The 22,036-nt window shown below is 50.4% G+C and overlaps 1 protein-coding gene across 1 annotated transcript in view; it reads right to left on the reverse strand.

The window, feature by feature from the left end:
- XYLT1 (xylosyltransferase 1) overlaps nucleotides 1–22,036 on the reverse strand; it is a gene marked incomplete at both ends in the record, with an annotated part of 298,048 nt that overhangs the window by 114,330 nt on the left and 161,682 nt on the right. Inside the window, one exon of the mRNA XM_082857206.1 lies at nucleotides 18,179–18,689. Within this exon, the coding sequence (XP_082713332.1) occupies nucleotides 18,179–18,689 (511 nt within the window). The remainder of the gene's footprint in view (nucleotides 1–18,178; nucleotides 18,690–22,036) is intronic.

A 22,036-nucleotide genomic window follows, 5' to 3' on the forward strand; every position in this document is an offset into this window, starting at 1 on the left:
GAGCATTTTTCCTCTGACTTTTCCATCCATCCACCCCATCCCTGAAAATCAACTGAAACCCTGCCAAAAGGTTTTAGTCATTCCTTGTTACATTTTTAACTTATTCCCGTCAATCTGTTTTGAAGGCTATGGCAAATCTGTAAAATGCTGGAATATACACAGGACATAGCAAGCGGGAGCTTTTATCTTAGAACAAGGGTCAGCAAACTTTTTCCGTAAAGGGACAGACTGTAAACAGTTAGGCTTTGGGAGCCATTCAGCCTCTGCTGTAACTACTCCATTCTGTGCTCGAGTTTGGGAACCAGCCACAGGCAGTACGTGTGTGAATGGGTGCAGCCATGGTTTTACAGAAGCAGGCTGCCAGCCCATCTGGACCAAGGACTCCTGTCTTTGAGAAATCAGGTGTGGTTTTTGTGATGCTGTTGGATCCCACCAAAGAAAAATTCTAAATTCCTTTTCACGGCCTACAAGGCCCTGCCCAATCAGACTCTACCCTACTCTTTGTCTTCAGTGGAACCCCCCATTCCTTACTGATCCTCAGTCACCCATTCCTCCCGTCTCTCCTTGGTCCTGCCAAGTGCTTGGCTACTTCAGGATTTTGCACAGCTGTTCTTCCTGTTTCAAAAGCTCCACCCGAACTGGACTCCAGTTTAGTTCAGAATCTAGGAAATTTTTCCCACTTCCATCGGCTTTTGCAACATAGCCAAGGAGTTTACATTCTCTTGTTTACCTTCACAACAGTGATGTGGGTGCAGTCATCAGCTTCATTTTCCAGACATGGTAAACGGTAAATTCTCCATTTCAGCTGGTTTTTACCAACACCAGCCCGTCACTCTAATGAACAATCCAGGTGTCTCCTTTGATTCCTCTCCATCCTTCGTCTCTACAGCCAACTGACAAGTTCTATCGAATCTGCCTCCTGAATTGTTCTCAGATCCAACCTCTCCTCTTTCTTAATTGAACCCGTCATCATTTCTCACCTGGACTAGCTCCGAAACATGTTTATTGGACTCTCTGCCTGCAGATTTCGATTTCTCTAATCCATCCATCCACTTATTCATCCATCTGTCTGTCCATCCATTCATTTAATCCACTCATCTTTTCATCTATCCATTCATACATCCACGCATCTTTTGATCAACACATCCATCCATCCATCCACTCATCCCTCCTTCCTGGGTACCTATTTTGTGCCAGATGGGGTAAGTAGTGAATAAAAAGGTAGGACCGACCTTCCTGGATATTTGAGTCTAATTAGGAAAAAGATGCTAAAGAAACAACCACAAAAATATATGTATGTGACAAGCCAGAATAAATGTTATAAAAGAAAAGTAAAGGTTCCCTTGAGAAAGCATAACTTGATTCAAACTCAGGTCCAAGGAATGATGGGAGCCTGTCAGGAGAGACACGAGAACAGGGGTCTGGACAGGGAGATCAGCACGTGGGCTAGGCTTAGTCTGAAGTCTGCTTTCTCTAGGGGCTGCAGGATGCTGGCGGGCCCTGGCACCGTGAGCCATGGGGGAAGGAGGGGTGAGAATGATGGGAGATGAAGCTGGAGAGAGAGGTGGGGCTCCGAAGGGCGCCGTAAGGAGGCAGATTTGCCCTAGTGCCATGGGCAGCCTTTGGCAGGTTTTCGGCAGACAAGGAGCAATGTCCACAGTATACCTTAAGAGGAATGCTCTGGATGCAGACTGGAGAATCACTTGGCAGCAGGGTAAGGGGGGTTGCGGCAGAGCAGATGTGAGAAGATGAGTTAGGGACATACTGGCACAACCCACACAAGAGATGTTGGCAACTCGTCCAGGAGACAGAGAGACAGGGACCAGGGAGTGATATTCGGGAGGCAGAAAGGAAAGTTTTCAGTGCTGGGTGAGATGTGAAAATAAAAACTCACTTTTTACATCTCTTCAGAAGCAAGCCTGAGCCAGCCTCAGTACCTGAGCCCCTCAGAAGGGAATACTAATCCAAGTGAGGATGGCAGACATAGGACAGTTACTACGGAACGAGCACCTGCTCTGTATGTGCCAGGTCCTGTGCTATGTGCTGTATACGCATCATCTCATTTAACGGAACCTATGCGTTAGATACTATCTTTAGTCCCACTTTACAGATGGGAAAAATGAGGCACAGAGAGGTTTGCACAGCACGCCCAAGGTTCCATAGCTAGCCCTGGAGAACCAGGCTTCACCTCCAGAAGCCCAAGGATCAGAACCCCTGTGTCCTTGTCCAGCAGCTCAGTAGTCCCATTTCTGCAATTCTCAATTTCGCAAGGATCCTGCCCAAGGTAATTCAAATCAGGAAACCCCAGTGCCGACAACCCCCTGGAGAGGAGGCTTATAGGATTCCAGCTGCATAAATAAAGTTCGGAGGCTGAGCTCCACTGATCTGCTGGAGTCTTCACTGTTCTGCAAATGCATTATTAATCAGCCACTGGGGTCCTCCCCGTAGAGCCTTTTAAATTACAGTTAAGTTCCTTGAGAGCGTTCCATGCCCCCTAACAGTGCATTTCCTGTGTTCACAGCAATAAACAAGGGGAGGCGGGAGGCCTGGATAACCAGGGTGATTGCCCCTTGAGGTCTAGGCTGAGAAAGCGATGGCAACAGCACCTCTAAATTCTCTGGGTCCCCAGCTGCAATGTTAATAAAGTCTTGAAACAAACAACACTGTCAAGCCAGCATCCAGGGCCCAGATGGCTGGCCTGGCTGCTGTGGCTTCGCTGGGCCTCCAGGTCACCTTGTCAGGGTCCTGCCCCCTGGGGCTTTCAGTATAATTAGGGGGAGCGGGGGCTGCACCTAGGTTGGGACCTATGGGCCACCAGTGGGAGCTTGCTGCTTCCCTGGGAGGCTCGTTACAAGTTTCAGGTGATGACGTGGGGGACTCCCTTGGGCGTATGGTTGGGGAAGAGGCAAGGAAGTATCCTGTCTTCTGCAACTCTTTTCCCAACCCACCACAGCTGAGAGGTTACAGCAGTCAGCTCATTATGAAGTTGGGGTCAGCAAACTATGGCCCTCGGGCCAAATCCAGCCTGTCTGTTTTGTAAATAACGTTTTATTGGTCACAGCCATGCCTATTCACCTCCATCCTGTTTGCACACTGAGTTGAGTAGTTAAGACAAAGACTTATATAATACGCCGTGAAAGACTAACTGGCCCTTTATGGAAAGTTTGCTCCTGTCATAGAGCATAAATCAGATCGTGCCACTGTTCCTACTCAAAACCCACCAAGGGCTCCCTACTCTCCTAGGGAAATGCCTTACCCAGACTTCCAGAACCCTCTAACTGGGCCCCAGTCTCATGTCCCACACCTTCTCCGTCATTTGTCTGTATGTGTAGACCAATCACCCAGCCTCGCTCGGTCTTAGGATCCTCGTCTATAAAATGAGGACAACGAAGCTGACCTCACTGAGGCCGAGGGAGGCTCACATGAGGCGATACATGTCTGCAGAAGAACTAACTTTATTTTTAATTGTGGTAGAACACACAGAGCATAAAGTTTACCATCTCAACCATTTGTAAGCTTTTAAGTTTAAGTGCAGTTCGGTAGCGTTAAGTACCTTCACATTGTTGTACAACCAGTCCCTAGAACTCTGTTATCTTGCCAAAGGGAAACTCTACCCATTAAACGGCAATTCTCCATTTCTCCTCCCCCAGCCCCTGGCAACCAACCACCGTTCTACTTTCTGTGTCTATGAACTTGACTTCTCTAGAGGCCTCCTATAAGTGGAATCACATAGCATTTGTCTTTTTTACACCTGTCGTATTTCATTTAGCGTGATGTCTGCCAGGTTGATCCGTGTTGCAGCATGTGCTAGAATTTCCTTCTCTTTTAAGACTGAATAATATTCCATTGTATGGAGAGACCAACTTTTGTTTATCCATTCATCTGTCGATGGACACTTGGGCTGCTTCCACCTTTCGGCTCTTGTGATTAATGCGTCTATGAACATGGGTGTTTAGGTATCTCTCTGAGACCCTGCTTTCAATTCTTTTAGGTATAGACCCAGAAGAGGAGAGCTAACTTTTATCAAGCACTTCCTAGGGCCAGCCTCTGCGTGAACACTCCACATAGATCACCTCACTCAGTGCTCAAACAACCCTACAAGGTTAGACTATTATTATCATGAGAGAGACCACAGAACTTTATTGCCCACACTGGGTAACTCTAGAGAGGGAAAGGGGGCACTATTAATAATTGTACTGGGACAACGGGCACAAATCGAGACTGTCTGGGATAAACTGGAATGTCAGTCATCATCCCCATTTTACAGATGAAAAATGAGGGACAGAGAGGTGAAGTTACTTTTTCAAGGTCACACAGCTGGTGAGTGGCATAGCCAGAATTCAAACCCAGGCCAACTGACTAAAGCTTTCATCGTGAAGCACAATTCCACGTACACAGCACGCAGCCTGGCAACAGCTGGTAATCAATACATGCTATCTAATTGTTATTGGCTCTTCAGACTGGGGAGATGAGCCTTCAGGGGGAAAGGAGCCAGCTAAGGGCTCAGAAAGGTGGGGGGGGGGGGTGAGGTGGAGGTATTCCATGGCCAGGAACCAGACTGGGGATGCGACACAGCCATGCTGAATGTGAGCTAGGCACGTGGAGGAGATGAAGGCCCCCGGAGGGAGGCAGACGGCCCCGTCTCAGACACACCATCCCGGTAGGACCACAGGCGGGTTTCTCAACCAAGGCACTATTGACATTTTGGGACGGAAAAGTATTGTGTGGCTGTTCTGTGTACTGTAGGACATTTGTCGGCATCCCTGGTCTCTACCCACCAGTTGCAAATAGCACCCTGCCCCTCCATCAGGTTGTGACAGCCAAATATATTTCCAGGTGTGGCCCGATGTCCCTTGGGGGGCACAACTGCCCCATTCAGAACCAATGACCTGGAGAACGGGCAGAACTAGAAGGGATGAATCATTCTTCCAGGTCAGTAGTTCTCAAAGTGTGGTTCTGGAGCAGCAACTGCAGCATCTGTTAGAAATGTAATTTCTTGGGTCCCGCGCTAGACCTGGACCAGCATCTCTGGGGGCAGGCCCAGGTGCCCACATATTCAGGAGTTCAATGTTCAAACTACTGTCCTGGGTCATGGAAGAGACTTGCTAGGATCTCAGAAGGTTGGGATGCAGAGCCATTACTAATTTGAAACCTGACCAGGGCTCCTGGGAAGAAAGCAGATCCCTTTAGGAGGAGGAGGATGTTCTGGAAGCTTCCAACATCCTGTGTATGACTAACACAGGATAGAACAGGCTGCCATAATTGGTACAGCATGTTTGCAGGATAGTGTGATGGTATTTACCGAAATTTAAAACAGACAAGCCTTTGGACCCACCAATTCCATTTCTCAGATGTTCCGAGCAGCCAGTCTCAACTCAGGGTCCCCAAGAGAATTAAGCTCTCATGTCCTGAGGCATCCATCATAAGCAGCAATTAGCTTTTCTCTGATGCACCTAGAATGGTAGAGGTTATGCACCATCTTTGGGAGAGTTGAGAAAAGAGCCACCCAATATACGAAAACCTGGCAACAACCTTAAATGTCCACCAATAGGGGAATGGCTAGTTAAGCTGTGGTGAGGCCATACTCCAGAGTAACAGTCAGCCATGACAAAGAGTTATATAGGCAATAAAAGAGGCTGGGTAAATAAACATTATACTGGGAAACAGAAAAAAAGGATTATACAGCTCTCCATCTCCTGACAGGGATACAGGTCTCAGACCTAGATACACGTCCAGATGAAAAAAAGCAAGTTCCAGAACCAGATATCAATTTCACATGATTTTTGAGTTTTCCCATGCCCCAAACCAGATTTGATATTTTTGTAAGTTCCAGATTTATACATCAGTTTCTTATTATTTATAAACCCTCTGTTCCAAAACAAACTCTATTTTTGCAAGCGCTGGTTTTAAAGATCTAAACAAAACCAAAAATGTGCTTGCAGTCATTACCTCTCCGAGGGGACTGGCCAAGTTTTTAAAGATTTTCCAGTTATCTGCTGCGTTTTCCAGTTTTTTGAAATAATGAGAATGCATATGGTCCCACTTGAATAAAGGTATTATAACAAGCATGCTTTCTGTATTATTTGAGCAAGTTTTAAAAATTAAAAAAAAAAAAAAATTCTGCTTCCCTTCCCACTGCCCTGTCTTCTCCCCATCTTTTCACTTCGGCCGCTGGAAACACCACCAGGGCCAGGCTCCTGGCAGCATCCCAGTCACTCAGCCGAGGCTTCTCGCTCAAACGGTGCCACGCTTTGAGGTGAGCTATTAATTTGCACTTTGTGCCTCATCCTCGATTCTGATTTAGGGCAACATAAACCCCCCTCAAAATTCCGAGGAATAAATTAATTGACTAATGTCGCCATTAAGAGTTTCTCAAAGCGAGCCCTATTTCAACTGTCCTCTAATCAATCACCATTTTCCATGTTTATCTCCTATTCAATTGTTACCACAGGGTTCTCTATACATCAATTTGCCTAATGCTCTTCCTACATATGTTTTAAATTACTTTATCATTGTATAAATTTCACAGCCATTAAAAGGCTCTAGTACCAGAATGGCTGACATGGTGTTAAAAATTGGATTCAATTCCATGGGGTAATAAATTGTGACCTAAATCCAATCTCTCATGGGTGACTGAAGGATACAATGAAAAATGATTGCTTTGTCATTTTTACACTAACACAAATATACCATGGAAACTAGAAACTGGCAGAAAAATGGGAGGCCACTGCCACTGGCTATTTCTCACCCAACGCAGCTTCGCAGGTGAGACCTGAGGTCTTTCACAGGATCAGCCCCCCTCCAGCACCAGGTAGATCACCTGACTGCGTGGTTCTCTTTGTGACAGACAGACAGAGCTTGAGGAGGAAAACTGCAGCTAAAAGGCAGCCGCTGCTAGAGGGATGGTTCAGCATTTCGCCGCTGGCACCAAAGCCTCTGAGCTCAGAGCCTGGCTCTGTCACTGAGCAAATGTGTGATTTTAGGCAAATGTCCTCCCTCTCTGTGCGTCAGTTTCCTGGACTACAGAGTTGTCAGAAGAATGAATGACCTAATATGGCTAAAACGCTTAAGATAGTCCCTGGCACTTAGCAATCCCTAGGTCAAGGTTAAGCATTATTATCTAAGCACAGATTCTTGTACGGAGACCTGGCGCCCTGCTCTTTCTGGTCGCAAGGAAGGAGAGTAATGAACAGCTAGAGATAGGTGTTACCATTGCCTCTGCATTTCCCTTTATCTTTGGAGAAACTGGATTACTCATTCGACTCATTCCGACGGCAGGTTTACTAAAGGCTCCACAGAGCAGAGAGGCTGAGATGTGGGTTTTGAAGTCAGGCAGACAGAACTGAGTCTGAAAGGTCTCCCACTTGCAAGCGTGACCCCGGGCAAGCTACTCGACCTCCCCAAGCCTCAGTTTCCCCATCTGTAACATGGGGTTAGCAAACAGACTTTGCTCCAGCAGGGGCTGGAGATATGACCTGGAACACAGATGAGATTGGCCTCGTGGCTAAATGGGGGCTGCAGATGACCCTGGCAACTCCAGGATAATGTGATGTGTGCTCCAGTGGTGAGCGGGTAAGGTGATTTGGGGGTACACAGTCTGAGCACCTCATGGAGAGGTAGGGAGAGAGTCCCAGAAGACTTCCAGAAGGAAGTGATGTTGAAAGAAATTCTTAACGCTTAATTGACAAATAATTTGAGAGAGGAGAAAAAGCAAGCTGGTTTTATTGATTTGTGCAAAAAGGAGGGACTAGCTCGGACTGACTGTCATCCACCGGCCGCCTCAAGGGCCACGCCCGGGCTCTCCTTCCGCACCAGGGCTCTGATTTCCAAGCCCTGGGCGGCTGACACAGAAGCAGCTGCACCCAAAGGAAGGAACGGCTCAGAGCACAAGAAACTGTCCTAGTGACTCTACCTAGTCCCAGGGCAGGTTCTGGGCGAGACACTCACGGAAGCTGAGGAAAGCATCCTAAACTGCCCGGCTGCGTAAGCGGGTCCACTGTGCCCACCCTGGAGGCTGGCTTCCGAACCGCAATAATCTAATGCTGACTTGTAACAGCTGCTTGTAAATATTCGCTGACTGAACAGAGGGCAAATTTTAAATATTCTCAAACACGGTATTTCATACAGCAACCCGAGGAGGCAGGAGAGGCATCCAACAACCCATTTTACAGGTAAGAAGTGAGGCTCAGAGAAAACAAGTGCCTTGTCTGAGGGTCTGGCAGCTCACTCAGCGGTAGAGGGGCCGCCAGGCTCTCCTGGGGAGACTGGTTCAGAGCCTTCCCCTAAGCCTGCACTAGCTCAGTGCCAGTGGAACACCCCCGGGCACACTGCCTGCTTGAGTCTGTCTCACCGCTGGAGGCACTGAGGATTCCCCTCTGTGCCCTGGATGTCCTGGAAAACAAAGGTGCCACAGGAGGTGAAGCCCCCAGGAGTTGGCAGCCCGCGTTCAGGCTGGGGTGGAGGTGGGGGTCAGGGCCCAAAGGTGGAAGGAGCACGGTTCGCTGGAGGGGATGTGGGACCCGTCCCCGGTCCCGGACTGCCAGAGCCTTGCCTGTCTTTCGGGCTGGTCTTCCCTTGGCTCTCCGGTGATTTCGGTTTGGTCCCTACAGATGCCTCTGCTCCATTCTCCTCGCTCAAGACGAAGACATAGATCATCTAGACCCAGTGATTTGCGGAATTAAAATCCGGCTGGGAAGACGACAGACCAACCCTCCTGCTCACAGTCAGAGTTCCCCAGGTGGTCTTGTTAGTTCTTCAACCTCCTTACGCCTCCTACTGCCTCAGAGCCTTTGCACACGATGGACCCTTGTCCTGGAAGACTCCCCCTCCTGCTCTTTCCCTAGGTAATTCCTCCCACTCTTCATCTCTCAGTCCCACTAAAATTCAACCACATGTCTCTGCAGAATCGGTGGTGCTGTTGCAATTCTGCACTTATTTTTGTGCTCACTGGATTCGTGTGTCTCCCCTCCCACGTTTAACAGGCTGTAAGCTCCATAAGGACAGGGATTCTGTCTGTTTTCCTCCCAAACAGATCCCGCAAACCTAGTGCCCCGCATAGACAGAGGACGCTCGGTGGGTAACTGCTGAATGAGTGAATGTTGAAGGGAGTGGGGGACAAACGCTTTCAGTCCCCAGCTGGTGGCTATGCCACTCACAGACTTCTAACTGTTCCATTCCCATCCCAGTGCATGAGGGCCTCTGCATAGCTACCGGGACAGGTAGCTTGAGCCACTGAAGCTCAAAACAACCGTGTTATCTTCTTACCCAGGGAGGATAGGATTGAGGCCTATGACATGCCAAGCAGTGCTATTCTCAGATGAGTAAGACGGAGCCCCTGCCACGTGGAGGGTGGCTCTGGGGCAGAGACAGATAAACAGTAGGGGCCGCTTTCTTCATGCCCCATGTGCAATCTCAGAGCAAATGCTGACCAGCGGCTCCTAAGAGCTCTCCTGGCTGCCGTCCTCACCCCTAGCACCTACTGTCAATACCGCAGCCAGGGGATCCTGTTACACATGTCAGGTCAGCCCCCACCCCCAGCCCTGCTCAAATCCCTTCAGCAGCTCCCCCTGGTCACCCAGGTAAGAACAAAATCCCTACTGGTCTGCAAAGCCCCCGATTAGTCAGCCTCTCTGCAGAGCTGCTCCAAGCAGTGATCCACAAATGCAGGGTTATCAACATGCTCCCGGTCCCCTAGTCTCTAGATGTCATTGTGAGCACATGAGAAGGAAAAAAAAAAAACTCCATCTAACCATGATCCCCTTGTCTCAAATACACTGCGGAAGCCTTGGGAAATGTCTGCCTGAAGTTTCCGAACCGGTTGCCCGGGTGAGGCCGGGGAGGGCGCTAATCCCGCTCTTTCAGGGCTGCTGTTTTCATCTTCTTTCCGTGCCTAAACCTTTCAACTCTGCCTTCTAGGCATGGCAGTTAGGGAACAAACACACCCTGATGACAACTTTCAGAGTGAAGGGCAGAGCCTGCAGCTGGCAGGCCATTCCGGGAGGAGGAAGGTGGGAGGGAGGCGAGGGGGGCATTTATGATATTTCCCATAACTGCATATTTCTCTTTCTAAAAAGCCATGTGGGCAACAGCTGGCTGTTTTTACGATTCCCAAATGGGGAGGGGGTCAAATACCACGGTGCTTTAGAAGGAGAAGGCCACGTGGGATTGGCCTGTGGAGACCCACCTTCCGATGGGGGGCCTTGGGGGACTGCTGGCCACACGACCTGGCACACAGCAGAGCTCAATAAATGTTTGCTCAAGGGTCAGGCTTGAGTCGTCTTTGTGCCCCAAAGAAACCCCTCAGCCCAGAACACCAACAGTTGGTCACCCCCATCCAGTCCATCGGCCAATCCTAGCAGCTTTTTCCTACTACCCTATCCTCTCACTGGGGCCGCGGCAAGAACCTCCCCACAATTTCCCTGTTTCTACTCCTTCCTTAAAGCTAAATCATGTGAGAAGCAGGACTGATGGATCGTACAGTAGTTCTGTTTTTCATTTTCTCAGGACCCTCCAAACTGTTCTCCACAGTGCCTGCACCATTTTGCATTCCCACCAACAATGTACAAGGATTCCAATTTCTCTGCATCCTCACCAACACTTGTTGTCTTTTGTGTGAGGTGATATCTCACTGGGTATTTATCGAAAAGAAGTGAAATCAGCATCTCAAAGAGATATCATATTAGCACACCCACATTCACTGCAGCATAGCCAAGACGTGGAAACAACCTCAAGGTCCACTGAGGAACGAAGGGACTAAAAAATTCGGACTTACAATGCAACATTATTCAGCTTTAAAAAACGAAGGACTCCTTCAATGTGTAACAACATGGATGAGCCTGGAGGACATCATGCTGAGTGAAATAAGCCAGACACAGAAGGACAAATACTGAACGATTCTACTTATACGAGGAATATAAAACAGTCAAACTCATAGAAGCAAAGAGCAGAATGGTGGTTGCCAGAGGCTGGGGGGATGGGGAATGGGGTTCCATGGGTATAAGGTTTCAGCTGAGCAAGATGAATAAGTTCTAGCGATCTGCTGTACGACCCTGTGCCTGTAAACAGCAATACACCACTGTGCGCTTGAAAATCTGTTCAGAGAGTGGATCTTACGTTAAGTGTTCTTATCAAAATAAGATAAGGGCTTCCCTGGTGGCGCAGTGGTTGAGAGTCCGCCTGCCGATGCAGGGGACACGGGTTCATGCCCCAGTCCGGGAAGATCCCACATACCGCGGAGCGGCTAGGCCTGTGAGCCACGGCCACTGAGCCTGCGCGTCCGGAGCCTGTGCTCTGCAATGGGAGAGGCCACAACAGTGAAAGGCCCATGTACCACAAAAAACCCAAAAAAACCAAAACAAAAACAAAATAAGATAAAAAAATTTTAAAGTAGCATAAAATTAAAAAAAAAAATTCAAAATCAGATAATGTTAAAACTCTTCAGTTCCTCCAATGGCTCCCATCTCTTTGACATCAGTATCCGAACCCCCTGCGGTGGCCTGGCCATTACCCCTGGCCTCTGACCCTTCACCCTTCTGCTCCCCTCACTGCTCCCTCTGCTTCAGCCATACTGACCTCCTGGCTGCCTCTGGAACAAGCCAGGCTGTTTGCTAGGACTGTTTCCTCCTCCCAGTGACACTGCCACCGAGGCTCCTCAGAGGGGCTTTCTGTGGCCACCTACCTAAAACGTCCACCTCCCCTGTCCTGTTGCCTGCTGTGCTGTCTACGAGCTCTCGTCACACCAGACAGTGGACTGTAGGTCTACTGGGTCACCGGTCCCCTCTGGCCTCTCCCACTAGGGCAGAAGTGCTACCAAGGTGGGGCCTCAGGCTGCACGCCTCCCAGAGTCACCATCCAGCTTGTGGCAACAGACGTGGTGCTCTGAGCTGTGTAGGGCAGAGGCCCTGCGGGGACAAGGCATCCTGTGCTTTTGTTCACTGTTACGTCCCCAGATACTAGAATAAGAGCTGGCAAAGGGCAGCTCACCACTGCCTGTTTTGGTATGGCCTGCGAGCTAAGAGCACTTTTTACATTTTTAAATAACTGAAAAAAAATCAAATGGATGACCTTTCGTGACACATGAACATTATGTGAAATTCACATTCTGATGCCCAGAATCAAGTTTTATTGGAACACGGCCATGCTGGTCGTTTCTTTATGTATCGCCTGTGGGTGCTTTCATGCAGAGTTGAGTAGTTGTGACAGAGACCCTGCAGCCTGCAAGGCCTCATACCGTGTTTACTATCTGGCCCTTCGCAGAACACGTTTGGGGAGTGCTGGCCTGGGACGTCCAATGGCACCTAGTGGGCGATCAATGAATGGGGTGTGCTGATTTTTTCTGGACTGACCGCGGTCAGGGTCCTACCCATCCCTCAGAAGCCTGAGGCATGAGGTTACTCCGACCCCAATGAGCTGTTACTGGAAACCTCCTTTTCACTGGGGTTTGACGAGAGAAAGCCGAGAAGGAGTCCTCTGCAAACCTGGGCTTCGGGCACGTCGGCCCCATTGGCTTCGCTGAGCCGCAGGAAGATCATCTGGCTTCATCACGGCCACCCCGGTAGCGCGGTGTCTCTGAGTTGTCCACGGCTCTTCCCTCATTGTCTCATCCTGAGCGATACAGCAAAGACCCGGGAGAAAGCAGTGTTCCTGCCCCGACAGATGGGGAATCTGAGGCGACAGTCTGCCCTCAGCCACCTCCATCCGGAAGCCATCTGTCCAGAGTCTCTGGCTTCCTGCAAAGACTGATGGGTAAAGACGGGTTGCTGCGTCCAAGGACGGTTGCCTTTTCATCAGAAACCTCCTCCGGTCCGTCCTCACTCCTAATACTGGAGCCACTGCCCCTGCCACGTGCACGTGCTTGCAAACCTGCAGCCGGTCAGCTGACTGAAAAGGGAGAGCCCTTGCTCATCACTCATCGGAGGACCACCGGCCCACTCAGAGGCTCGGGCCCGGAGCCCCCGCTACGGTGGCCCCCAACCCCCCCTCAGTGACTGCTTTCCGTGGAACCTCTCCGTTTTCCTCTCTCATTCTTCACCTGGACACCTGGGCTGCAGTCACTCCACTGGCTTTACCTGGCACAGCAAAGAGTGAGGAGGTGTCAGAGGCACCCTGGTAACCGGTGGGGCCTCTCTTGAGATGTTTTTTTTTCTCTTGAGGCATTTTAACTCAAGATGAAAGGAGGCTGGTAGCCTATGAGGGCTGTTGGAGAGAGCATCTTGACTTTTAATTGTTCCCAATATAATGAGGCATTGCCTGCTTAGAATGCCTCCTACAGGTCAAATGGTCTTTATTGGGAAAGCTACCTCTGCCCCTCACCAGGGCTGGTGTGTCCTCTGTGGCCGGGGCTCCCCGCGGAAGGTGTGGTCCAGGAAGGCTTCTCTGAGGAAGAGGCATTTAGGCTGAGATCTGGAGAGGGAAGAGGTGGGGTGGAGTTTGCAGTGGGAGCAACAATGCAGGGGGCTGGGACGAGCAGGAGGGAGTGGCTGAGGCACGCGGGGCCTTGTCTGAAGACCAGAGCGAGACATCTAGGGCTGGGCAAGGCGTGGTCACCCTACAGGCGGGCCTTCCACTCTTCTCAACGCCACCACCACTGCCTTGCTACAGCCGGAAGCCAGACACATTCGCCGTACCCTACCCCCCTCTGCACCAGGGGTTTCATATTCACGGTCCCATGTCAGCCAACAACCCTATGAGAATAGGGTACGAGTATCTGTGTCCATTTTACAGATGAGGAAGCTGAGGCACTAGGAAGCCAGGGTCACACCACTAGCAAAGACAGAACCAGGATTCAAAACCCAGTGTCAGCAGATCTTCCGATGGAAAAGCTTCTTCCAGCCCAGGCCACCCTGGGCCTTCCATCCAACATGGTTTCATTTCCATGAAACTCTGGGAGGTCCGGTTGGAGTGCCTGGAGGCTCTTGGGTGATTCTGGAGCCTAAGGAAGGGACAGGAGGCCTAGGCAACTGTGGGAGGTAAGGGGGGCCACTGGCGGCTGGGCCACCTGGGTGGGGAACGCGGGTGGGGGTGGGGTCCGGTGGCTTGGCGGCTGCAGTGAGCACGGGGGCTCTGGGAGGAAAGAGGGGCGCTGCGGGATTAGAAGCAACCTGCTCGGAGGCCAGGCTTGGGGGCCGATGGGGTAGAGGACCCCGCCTGACCTCACCGCATCTCACTCCTGGGGGCTGTGAGTGGATGGTCCGCAGATCTGCGTTTTCCTCCTGAAAACATGTCACCATTCCAACTGCTTCCTCCCAGAGGCTGGCAGTGAAGCAGATGAGTCACAGGGGCAAGGTATCCGTGCAGAGCACACCAATCCGGGGGTTCTAGACTCTTCCTTTTCCCTGAAGGTGCTGGGCTGCGGGGACTGGAGGCATGGGGATCGGAGGAGGAGCCTTTCAACAAGCCAACACTTCACATCGATCCCCTCGTAACTTTTCAGACTTCAAGCCATGAGGAATTGTGTCCTTAGGGATATTCAACTTCCGGCATCCTGTCAGCTGAAGTCTGGGTGACGCTGAGTTCGGCAAAATGACAAACAGTGCGTACATCTGCGTGCGGACGTGTAAGTGTATGTGTCTGTCTGTTTACACACATACCTACTTCCCCTCCCCTCCCCTCCCCACTTGGCTTCCTCACTGCCCTCAGAGCTGGAGCTCAAATCCCTCCTGAGCGGAGGGAAATCCGGCTGTCATGGTTTCCAGAAAGGGAACGCGATCTCCGTATGGGGTGTAATTACATCTTAGCTTTCTGCAGAAGAATAGTTTACGGTTTAAATGCTATTAATTGTAAGCTGTTTTGTTCCACGGGAAGTTGTTCGTTGATAACTACCCAATTAGGGTTATTTTGCAATTAGTCTATTCACAGAGAATTTATTGCAAAAGGGGAAGGCTGTGGTGCAGTAAATGAAGGCACTGCCCGGGCTGGTGTGCCAAGGCTCAGACGCCCATCTTATTACCCAGCTCCCAGCTCCCTGGAGGGTGTGCCACTTTGGCGGACGCAGCAGAGGCCACAGGGAATCCCCCAGGCTGCACAGCCATGCTGGAGGTGTCTCAGCGGGACCAAGACAGGCCACATCAGCCCGCTCGCTCCCCCATCAACACCCACCCTTCTCCTTGCAACTGTACTGATGGCGGAGAGAGACAGCCTGCGGGCTCAGGACATCCCCGAGCTCGGACCGTTTAGGCTAAACTGAAACCTTCTGCCTCCTGAAGAGGGAAAGGCTCTCGGGAGGACTCAGCCTCTGTATTCCTGAGATATGATACCAGCCCTGCCATCTACTAGCCACGCACCTGTGACCAAGGACTAAACCTCGTTGAGCCCCCATTTCATCATCCATTAAACGGGTCGATAAGAGACCGACCTCATGGGGCTGGTGTGAGGATACAGTGGGATGGGAGGCACAGTGCTGGAGGTATTACTACACAGAACTGGTACCTTGCAGGGATCAGCACACTATGGCCCATGGGCCACATCCCACCCACAGCCTGTTTTTGTAAATTGAGTTTTATTGGAATAACCAAGTGCACTTGCGTATCTATCGTCCAGGCTGTTTTTGAGATATAATGGCAGAGTTGAGGAGCTGCGACAGAGACTGCACAGCCTACAAAGCCTCAAATATTTACTCGGGCCCTTTACAGAAAGAGTGTGTTGACCCTTGGTACACAGCGAGGACCCACTGTCATTCTCACGGAAAGACATTCAGCTCAGGCCTCCGCCAGGCCATGCACTAGCTAAGAAAAAGATTTTGGAAACATCTCCACTTATTTATTCTGCCACAATCTGCCAAGTCGTGTCAAGAGTATGATGGGGACCCCGGGACTGCTTAGACGAGGTTTAGAATGCAAGAGAGAAGCAAACCTTTTCTTTTTAGACCTTGCTATTGAAAAGAGAGTATAGTACAGATACATGTTTCCAACAGAAAACTTAAAAAATACAGATGAACTTGAGTAATGAGTTGAAGCTGTCCCCACTGCACCCCACCCAGAGGGCCATGTGAAGGGCTTGCCGTGGACACCTCCAAGACTCTTTACACACTTACCCACGTGGCCATCCCCCACCTGAGCCACACCCTCCGTTCTGTGACCAGCGGTCAACAGACAAGCATGTGTGAGAGGTGAGGAGGCCTGAATTTTAGCCCAAGTTCAGCCTCTAACTGATTAGGTGACCTTGTTGGTAAGTCTCCTCTCCTCTACGGACCTCGTTTCTTACCTGTCCAGCGGAGAGACGGAATTAGGATTTCTCTAGGGGTGATCTAGTCCCCTTTTCCTTGGGAGCCATTCTTACCATGCACATCCTTCTCTCGAGAGAGATGGGGGATTGAGGAAGCACTAGGCATCTTCCTGCCTGGCTTCCAAATCCTCCAGTGTTGGGGGAACTGAGAGCCCCCTGCCCCCACCCTGCCTCTTGGTCCAGCTCTGTTGTCACCTTTCCTGATGCTCTGACCTTCCGTCTCGACAAAGAGGCGGACCCAGCCGCTGGGACCATGGACCCATTCCTCTTCCACGCGTGGACCCTGTCCCTGCCCCATGCAGGTCTTTCCACGTGTCCTCCCCCAACCCCTGCCCTCAGGACCTCTGGGTTGTCCCATGGTCGGGGACCTTCTCTCTCCACTTGAGAGTGAACTAAAGCATTTGGTAGTATCTGAATTTAGAAGCAACAACTTCTATTTTGAACGTTTGACCATTTAGTGAGGGATAGCGGGGTACCCCTTGCACTGATTATGGCCAATGAGAATGAGGGGTGACCAAGAGCAAATTGGGAAACAGGCCGCAAGGGAAGACCAAGTGGGAAGACCCTTCGAGTATTTAATGCAGGGCACTCCCTGGACAGATAAGGAAGACGGAACCGGCGAGCGGAAAGGGCTTTTCCTATCAGTTCATGGCTGAACTCAACTAGAACACAATCTCTCCATTTCAAATGCATCCCTCCCTGTCTGTTCCCAATGACACTGGCTCTTTCTTTGTAGAAAGTGTCTTTTGGATGCAGTCCGCCCTCTATATGGAGAAAACCACTGGACGAGCTAATTCACAAACTATTTGGGATGTAACGTCTTCTGCAAGGAAAAATAAAATCTACTGGCTCACAACGAGCTTATGTGGGGATGAGGGTACATGGGTGAAACAGCAGTGACCACCACGAGTTAACTGTAGCTAGATGACGGGAACGTGAAGGTTCTCCCTACTCTGAGGTGGGTTTGAAATTTTCCGCCATAACATATTTCTTTTTTTTAAGAAGGGATCTTGACAAAATATGACCTAACCCAGGATGGCAGTATCTCTATCTCAGGATGTCTCTACCTGCAGGCTTGTAAGGCCACTTACAAGCCACGTGACCTTAGGGAAGTCGTTTTACGTCTGTCACGTGTAAAAAAGTTATGCTCACGAGGACGGTGCTAGCCTCACTGGGCGGTGGGTGAGATGAGCTGATTGAATGCAAAGTGCCCGTGCTGTGCCCGGGACACAGTGAGCACTTGGTAATTGTTATTACCCCCCTTTCACACGCACTGGAAAAGGTGAAACCTGCCAGCAAGGAATACGTGTCAGAGGCGTGAGGTGAGATGCAGAGATGCACGGTGACGCCTCACCTGTGCAAAACTGTCCCCCCCCCAGTTTCTGAGGACCCTCCCCTGTGCTGTGAACGCCGCCGTTACAGCTCTGACTCGCACTGCATCGCAGCAAGAGGTCTGATTTATCACTGGTCATCAGCACAGAGAATAGGGCCCAGCACAGGGCAGGAGGGAGGGAGGGAGAGAGAAGACGGGAAGGAGGGAGAAAATAAGGAAGGAAGGAATTTTAGGCGGAGGAAAATGGGAAGGATGTTTTCCAGAGCCTCCAATGTCAATGCAACCAACTAGAAACCTTTCAAGTCTTATTCAATTACGGTAACATTGGTGTCAATTTTCACCCCAATATTCTGCTGAGACAGAAAACAAGCCACATCAATACCATTGCCTCCTGCGACTTCCACATTAGCCCCGACTGCACTGTATTTTGTCCTTGGCCAGCAAAGCAACAGGTTAAAGCTGTAACAAAAGGTAATTTGATTCTGCGAAACTTTTCTCACACGAGACTTCTGAATTCAGGGAGGCCCCAAACAAAAGATCTCCTGTCTTCATCTGGGGTTTGAAAACTAGGGCGGTTATTCTGAGAAGGTCTGAGAATGTGAGCAGAACGGGGCTGGGACTTACCTTCGAGGGGGCAGAACCGAGTGACCTTCTCGGGCATCAGCAGCCCAAGCTTGTGGCGGCAGTAGGTCTCCCCGATCTCCTGGCGGCAGTGCTTGGACTTGGAGCGGGACAGGGCGGAGATGGCCTCCTTACCCGAGATGTCGCACTTGAGGGGCCGGTCAGACTTGATCTCGGGGGAGCTGCCCCCACTCTTCCGGGCGTGGGGCTGTCTGGGGGCATCCTTCCCTCGGCTGCCGTTGACCGGGGCTCTCGCACCAGGAGGCAGCACCTCGTTGGCACCTTTCCCTGGGGACAGATGCCCCTTCCCCTTCTCCTCCTGCCCCAGCTTCCTCTTCAGAAGCTCCTTCTGTCCTCTCGGGGGCTTCTTCGTCAACTCGGGCTGGTGCTTTTGCTTTTGAGTCCTGGGTGCGAAGTTGCTGTTGTCCACGTTCTCAAAATCCTTGGGTACAGAGTTCTCATTGTTGCTGTCTGTTCGCACTTTCTCTTTTGGCCGGTGAGAGAAGTAGCCATCCTGGAGAAGACAGGAAGGAAACACAGAAGAGAAACTTGACTTTGCCATCACGCTAAGCAGGCTGGCCCTGGAGGGTGGGGCACATAGGTTTGGAAGTCTGGGCCCTGGTTCCACGCCCTGCCTTTGCTACGAGCTTAATGTTAGACCTCATGTTAGGTTTTTCTCTTTGAACCTCAGTTTCCCAACCTGGAAATAGAAGATGTTCCAACTAGAAAATAAAGCTTTTGCAAGCTCTAACGTGCTACGACTATGATCCTCAATGCTTGCTATTAACCACACCCCCTTTTCATATAAGTCTCCTTGGTTGTCTCTGCTACTGGAATCTGGACAGTTTGTTCCAAGCTTCCTGTTTAAATTCTAGCAGCAAGCACTGTGATGGTTTATTTAATGGCTAGAAATGCCATAATAAAGCTCTAAGGGGAGAAAATATTGGTAGGCTAGTATATAATTTACATTGCCTTTAGGACAGGCTCGTAGATCTATGCCCGTAAGAGAAATCAGACCGTGCCATAGTGCATTCTGAGGGGGAGGCATCACCGGCTATCTTGAGGGGAATATGCCCTTTATAGGACAATCCTATGCAAGGATCCTACAGTGAGTCCCAGGGGGATGAAAACTTGTGACAGTCTTATGTTTGAGCTTTGACTCTTGATGTCTGTACCTAGAGCAGAACTGATTAAGTCACGGGGTGGGGGGGCAGGGTGTCAAGAGAAAGGCCAAGAATCATTCTGGAGAAAATGAGTCTTTCTGGGAAGGCGGGCACCCCAAACTCAGCTTCTCCATGGGTAGGTGGGCCCTGGCCATTTTGATCTCGGATCAAATGCACTGGTCAACCACCATCCTGCATCACTTCCAAAACACATTGCTTTTGCTTAGAGCCCATTATCAAGGCCTTAACCTGAAAGAGAATCCACTGTCCCAAAGCTAGTCAGAGGGGACACAGAGGCCACAGAGAACGCTAATTGACTCCATAAATCTACACCCATTGCTCTAGAAACACACTGGCAATGAGTAGCAATTCTGAGGGCAGACATCCTCGTTCGTTTTCCTAAATGTGCCGATTAAAGGTTCTCAAGGAAGAGGGTGGTGGAGAGCAGTGGAGGTAGTGCTGGTGCCCAGGATCGGCTGACGTGCAGCTGACACCGAGCGTGGCTCCTCCTTCAGCAGGTCTGCAAACTACTGCCCTCCCCGAACCAAATCCTGCCCGCCATTTGTTTTTGTAAATAAAGTTTTATTGAAACACAGCCACGCCTGTTCATTTATGGACTGTCTATGGCTGCTTTCCTGCTACAACAGCAGAGGTGAGCGGTTGCCATAGAGACTGGTCTGCAAAGCTTAAAATATTTCTAGCTGGCCCTTTAAGAAAAAGTGTGCAGACCCCAGCTCTCCAAGAACTGTGAGTTTAGAAGGTTCCCCCGGGCTTGGTTTGATTGCCCTGTCTCCAACGTCCCCATTTGGCCCAGCAACGTGTCTGCCCTCTTCTTGCCTTTGTCCCATCTCCCCTAGCATCAAGCACCAATTTCAAGAGGCCGTAAGAATGAAGACTACACTGAGATACCTCGTGGCCATTCTGTAAGTTGATGTTACTTTTATTCTCATTTTGCAGGTACTGGGCATCAGTGACTTATCCAAGGTAACTCAGCTGGTTGGTGGTGAAGCTGGGATTCAAGCCAGATAGACTGCAGACCCCATGCGCTAGGCTACCAGCTCCACCAGCCACTTCCAGGAAGCCGCAGAGCCCTTCTGATCCCCATCATCTGTCCCCTTAAGCACTGCAGCCTGGCTCCCTTCCCATCCACTCCCACCCAGCTAAATGGATCTGGGATAGGCATGTCATCTCCAAATAGCCGTGTCAAGGCTGCTCAGTGGCCATTAGGTGGCAGGGAGTCACAGAGAGGGAGAGGACAGTAAGGAGGGGCCACGAAGCACCAGGAGCTTGAGGTGGCAGGGGCTGAGAGGCAATGGGTAGGAAGAAGGAAACAAGGAGAGGCCGAGGGAGAGTGGAGTCTGTGACGGGTCCTGGAGTGGCTACTGGCCGTACACAGCAGCTGCTATTACATGCTGGTCTGTGAAGGGGAACTTCTGGTTCTGACACCCGTTTCCAGTCTTTCTTACCTCTCCACGTATCTTGCAAGAAATCCCCCTCAGTGAGGGGCCATCCCTCTGTTCTTATAAACAAACCACACTGATATTCCTCTTTTCCCTTCTTTCTGTCCAGAGGCCCTTGAAGAATCCCAAGCAGCCTCTCGGATGCATTTTCTGAGCACTCGCTGTCAGCAGGCACCATATGCAAATGACGCAGGTACTACTTATTGGATACCAACAGTCGTCCCATAAGGGGTACCCTCCTCACTATTTTACAGAAAGAGGCGCCAAGGCCTGTTGCTTTAACACTCTCAGGCACGGGCACGTATCAAGTGCCAGGCACTGTGCCAAGCCCTTCCATGTTTAACCTTCAGAAGTAACTTTCAAGACAGGTATTACCATTCCCCCATCTTACAAAAGAGGGACAAGGCGGACTCGGGGATGTTCAGTGATTTGCCCGACATCATTTAGGGGAGGCTGTGAACGCGTACCCGTTTAATTCTAAAACTTGCTATAGTTTCGTGCCTCTTCTGTTTGGCTGAGAGGTCAAGGGAGGAGCATTCAGCTCCCCCCTGTCTGTGGGGGAATGGATGGGGTATCTCTCTCTTTGCTCATATTAGCCTAGTTGGGATGGAGCTGGATGGGGGGATGGTATTCAATAAAGCCCTTGACAAATATTCCAGTTCTCTTCCTTCTAGGCACATGACGCAATTGTACTTCCCATCCCCTGCAAATGAGGCACAGCCAATCAACCTGCCGTGGCCAAGACCAGTGACTCGGGCCAGGGCACCGTTTGCCATGTCCCTCCTTCCCCCATAGCATCCGGCCACACTCCTGATGGTGAAGGCCCTGCATTCCTGAGTGAGGCCAGGGTGGAGGATAGACTCCACCAACCCTCCATGGGCAGAATAAACCTCTGCTGCTGTCACTGAGGTTCGGGGATCTTTGTTACCGCAGCATAGTCTAGCTCATCCTGATTAATACAGGAGCCAACCTGATCTGCTTTCTTCCTCTCAGCTGTCCTCAGATACAGGAGCCAGTTTATTATCATTTTTTGCCTCTAACGGTTGGAAAATCAGTTCGATGACTCCTGCTGCCTGAGAACAAGAATTTAAATTCTGTCCCTAAGCCCGTTTTCTAGAAGTTAACAAGAAGGCAGAGAGTTGAGCAGAAAGGCCTCTGCCCTCACAGCCATCTGCATCCTCTCTCAGCAAACACATCCTCAGTACTGTTCCTGGGTTGCTCTCTTTCCTCATCATGAA

This window comes from Leucopleurus acutus, assembly GCF_964270905.1.
Source record: "Leucopleurus acutus genome assembly, chromosome: 16".
Taxonomy (NCBI): Eukaryota; Metazoa; Chordata; class Mammalia; order Artiodactyla; family Delphinidae; genus Leucopleurus; species Leucopleurus acutus.